This window comes from Nannobrachium achirus (genome assembly GCF_963921795.1).
Source record: "Nannobrachium achirus genome assembly, chromosome: 7".
In the NCBI taxonomy this organism is placed as follows: Eukaryota; Metazoa; Chordata; class Actinopteri; order Myctophiformes; family Myctophidae; genus Nannobrachium; species Nannobrachium achirus.
The window spans coordinates 4,187,875-4,192,775 of NC_137816.1; the positions used below are offsets into that span (position 1 = coordinate 4,187,875).

General features: G+C 42.4%; 1 protein-coding gene across 1 annotated transcript; it reads left to right on the forward strand.

Annotated features, from left to right (window-relative positions):
- Positions 1–1,365: 1,365 nt before the first annotated feature.
- On the forward strand, positions 1,366–4,280 carry LOC308288066 (ZP domain-containing protein-like; the record flags this gene model as incomplete). The annotated part of the gene is made up of 4 exons (XM_080729409.1): positions 1,366–1,521; positions 2,354–2,754; positions 3,565–3,740; positions 4,192–4,280. The coding sequence occupies 4 exons, from the start codon at positions 1,366–1,368 to the stop codon at positions 4,278–4,280; spliced, it is 822 nt and encodes a 273-aa protein (XP_080585535.1).
- Positions 4,281–4,901: the final 621 nt, after the last annotated feature.

The following is a 4,901-nucleotide window of genomic DNA, read 5'->3' on the forward strand; positions in this document are numbered from 1 at the left end:
TATCAGATGTGTGTTTTGTCCTTGTCCATGTGTAAAGGGGTTCTGCACATCTGCCTTACAGAATGAAGTCATTTAGTTGGTGTTTTGTTGTCCTGTGGTGTCCCTTCTAAAGGTCTGAAAAAGTAAATTAAAACGTTTGAACCATGTTCTCTTCTCTGGTGGTGTTGTAGGGTCTCACAGCTGTTGTTCAGTGGACCCCACAACATGATCCTGACTGTACCAGCACAGGGACAGTTCATCCTGAGATGGACAGCATCACAGTCAGAGGTTGGAGAACATCACCCTGTCTGCTTTGTTGCTCAGACCAACAGGTCAGCTTTATTTAAATGATCTTCCTTTCTGTCTGTCTGTCTGTCTGTCTGTCTGTCTGTCTGTCTGTCTGTCTGTCTGTCTGCCCATTTTACTTTTCCTATTGTCTTAGACTTATAGAGTATTATTTTCTGTGTCATTAGATCAGTTACAATATTACAGAGCATGATGATAAAAGCAATGTGTTATTTGTAGTAAGTAGTTCTCCCTGTTTGTGTTAGTGCTATTGGGATCTACAAAATCTGTATAGCAGAGATCCTACCATATCATTGGCTGGATAAAGAAAAAAAATCACCACTGAGAAAATGTATTGATTGAAGACTTTATTAGAAGTTTGCATAGAAAAAAGTACGGTTACGGTACAGTTTCATGACGGTACAGTTCACTGGTACAAAGTCAACTAAAAGGAGATCCTAGGAAAGCACTTGACTTATTTACACTGGAAACCATTGAAGTATCTCATATAACATTGAATGACAGACGGATAGAACACAGTACTATGCAGTACATATGCTCAGGAGAAAAATAAATAAATACATAAATAAATAAATAGAAAATGTTAACTGAAATGTTTTGTAAACTCTAATCTTCATAGTGTTGTACCAGTAAACAAAGTATTATGTTTACTATAGTTCATGTTTGTTCTGTTTGCTGTTTGGGGGGGGGGTCAAGTTATTGCGTCACTTCTTTTTAATAACTAAAATGTGTTTGTTTTCACAGTGCGGACAAATATCAGTCGGAGCTTCGCTGTGTCATCGTCTCTGTCTCAAATGGTGGGTGCAACGTAACACCTGTTTACTACTGCATCATATTTCAAATTCAGAAATCTGAGGAAGTGGTTTGATGAGTTACATGTGTCATTGTTGTTATCTCCACCTGCAACACCTACAACCATGGCCCCCACTACCACAGAACGACTGTCTCGTAAGTCTAACAAAATTATGATACTAAATCTAAAACAAATGAACAACCTATGTGGGTTATACTATTATCATCATGATCTTCTGGAAACCTTTCATTTCAGTGAAAGCCAATGTAATTTGCGATGAGACCGCCATGACAGTAGAGGTGAACAAATCCTCATTCCGGGGACTTGAAGGACATCTGCGACTCAATGATCCAAGCAACGTAGCCTGCAGCCTGGAAAGCCAACAAAACAGCACTCACATCATAGCAGTGATCCCCCTCAGTGGCTGTGGTACTGAGATTGAGGTAACAAAGTCATACCTGGATGCTAGTTGGTCACATCTGTTCTACTTTACACCTTTGTGCATTTACTAAAGGTTAGTTTTACACATAGTTATGTAATGGGGCTGTGGTACTAGAGAGTTGTGTTATATGTATTGTTCTGTTGCACTGCCTCTTTAAGGAATGTGATCTGTCTGTCTGTCTGTCTGTCTGTCTGTCTGTCTGTCTGTCTGTCTGTCTGTCTGTCTGTCTGTCTGTCTGTCTGTCTGTCTGTCTTCCTGCATGCCAGCATGCCAACCTGTCAGACACCCACACACACACACACACACACACACACACACACAGACAGACAGACAGACAGACAGACAGACAGACAGACAGACAGACAGACAGACAGACAGACAGACAGACAGACAGACAGACAGACAGACAGACAGACAGACAGACAGACAGACAGACAGACAGACAGACAGACAGACAGACAGACAGACAGACAGACAGACAGAGAGAGAGAGAGAGAGAGAGAGAGAGAGAGAGAGAGAGAGAGAGAGAGAGAGAAATGGACAACTACAAATAACAATGCAACAATGCTTATGCAATCAGGCTGCAAACAGACTCCAGTGTTCAACGTTGGTATCACTTTAATCCAAGTTGTTAGTTCATAACTACTGGATCAGACTAAACTCTTATAACTACTGGGTTAGACTGAAGTCTTATCTTCATAACGACTGGGTCAGACTAAACTCTTATCTTCACTGGGTTAGACTAAACTCTTACCTTCAGAACGACTGGGTCAGACTAAACTCCTATCTTCATAACCACTGGGTTAGACTAAACTAAAATCTCCTGCGTACAGGAGGATGACGAGAACCTCATCTTCAAAAATGCCATCACCACCGTTGACAACACCAGTGACGTCATCACCCGCACGCACCTGTTGGAGGTGGAGGTCTACTGCCAGTACCCCAAGACTGGCAACGTGACCCTGAGTTACAGCGTCCACAGAAACAACGTCACGGTCCAGGAGAAGGGCTTCGGTACGTTCACCTACCAGTTTGAGTTCTTTCACAGCCGGAGTTTCACCTCCATGATGGACCCCCGCTCCTATCCACTGGAGTACGACGTAGGGGACAAGATCTACATGGAGATAGAGGCCTCGTCTTCACTCAACAACACCGAACTGTTTGTGGTGTCCTGCAGAGCTGCGCCGTACGACAACCCCAGCTACCAACCAGCCTACTCCATCATAGAACATGGGTGAGTGCAGTTTACAACACAGCACACACGCATGCACACGCTTTAGTCTTTTTTTAAGCCATATTTAGGCCGTTTCCCAATAGGGGGGAGTGGAGATCACAGCCTGGTTATTTCTGGGTCCTTGGCATTGAACAGCCTAGGAACCTCTGATTTAGGTTATTGTTATTATAGTATTAATGATATTTGAGCTTCCAGTTGAGTAAGTTACAAGCCAGGGGGAATACCACGTAACATAATACAGCAACATTGTCACACAATGAATTCATTACTGCTTTAAATAATTTCTCTCACATAAATGCCTGCTTTTGTGTGTTCTAAACTGCACAAAGAATGTTATGTTTATGTAATTAATTATACAATTATACTAGTTGTTTTTTGTGAGAATATACACCACACTCTCTTAGCATCAATAGGTGTTTTGTTCTTGTTTCCAACCAGGTGTACCGTGGACCACACTGTTGAAGTTCTTTCACCACGCCATGAGAGACATTTCCAGTTTTCAATGGAGGCCTTCAAATTCATAGGATCACATGATCAGGTAAACAGGGTTTTTTGTATTTATTTATTTTTTTATGTTTCGGGGCTTTTGCCTTTAGTAGACTGACAGGAAATGGGGAGAGATGGGGAGTGGCGCGCAGCGACATCTGGTCGGGCTCGGGAATCGAACCAGCGACCCGCTGCAGGCTACACAGAGCCTATGTGGTATGCGGCTGGAACAGTGGACAGGGAACTGTTTAGCTCCAGTGATGGTTCAATTATTTCCACAAAGAAACAAGGTTTTAAACTGTGTTTGTCTCAGGTGTACATCAGCTGTTCTGTTATGCTGTGTGAAGCCGGGAACCCCAACGCCAGATGTTCCAAGGGATGCATCAACTCCACTCAGTCTGGAGCCAACCATCGACGGAAGAGAGAGGCTGTCATTCAAACTGCAAGGCACTACATTTCCCAGGGTCCCCTGCGCTTGAGAAGGTCGTCTGAGATCACAGGTGACTCTGAAACCTTTCTCAAGTCTGTGAAAAAAAGTCAAAACGATGTCTCCCCGGGACTCAAACTAGTGAAGATCTACAAGCTCACAACACGTCGCCATGTAACATGTTGTGAGCTTGTAGATCGGCTATTTTCACTACTTCTTAAAAGTATTTTAAATGGGATTATTTATAAAATAAAAATACAAAACATAATATGACGAATTTTGATTTTTGGGGGGGACTTTTTTGAAAATCTTTTGAAATAAACAAAATGTAGGAACGAAAGGGGTATTTACTCACAACCAATACATATTGGTCTGCGACCCACATGGGTCCTGACCCACTGTTGTTCTATTATGCATGATCTCACAGTGTTGTTGTTGTTGTTGTTGTTGTTGTGGTTTTCCCTCAGCTACCAGCCTGAACCTGAACCTGAACCTGGTCTTCGTGGCTGGATGTCTTCTCACAGTGGTCGCCATGATCTGTGCAGTGGCCATCTACAAGGTCCAGAAGACGACAAGGGTGAAATATGAGCTGCTGCCATCTACTGAAGGTTAAGGCAGCAATGTGTGTGGTGTCTGACAAGCATAACGACTTCAGCTACACCGCCCCCTTCTGGTGGACCTCTAGTGTTGCCTCCGCACTATAGGGCCGCTGGGCAATTAACCCAACATAATATGTTTGGTTAATGTTCAATATATTATGTCGAAACAGATATATTGAACCAATTTATAACCACTTATAACCCATTAATCAAGGTGATGGGAAGATTGCAGATGCAAAAGTTTCTTTTTTTTTCTTTTTTTTTTGGTTAGACTGTGTGTTCTTCTGTATACTATAGACCAGTCGTTCCCAAACTGTTTTTATGATGTGGGTGGAACCATGAGATAAAGTGGTACTAAAATTGGCTTGAATGGATTGACTCTACATGGTTCTCATCGTGGTACCATGCTAATCTTCTCTGTATCGTTAACATTTTAGCCCAAAGACAGTGCCCCGTCGCCAACAAAGAGCATTTTGGTATTGCATCTGAAATGGCTTGGAATTAGAGACAGACAGATCATGAAATTTAAATATCCGAGTGGTTGTTTAGACTAAAACCTTATAAAACCGTATTATGGACCAATATTTATACAAAATATATATTTTTGAAAAGCATGGTGGGGGGGGGGGGGGGGG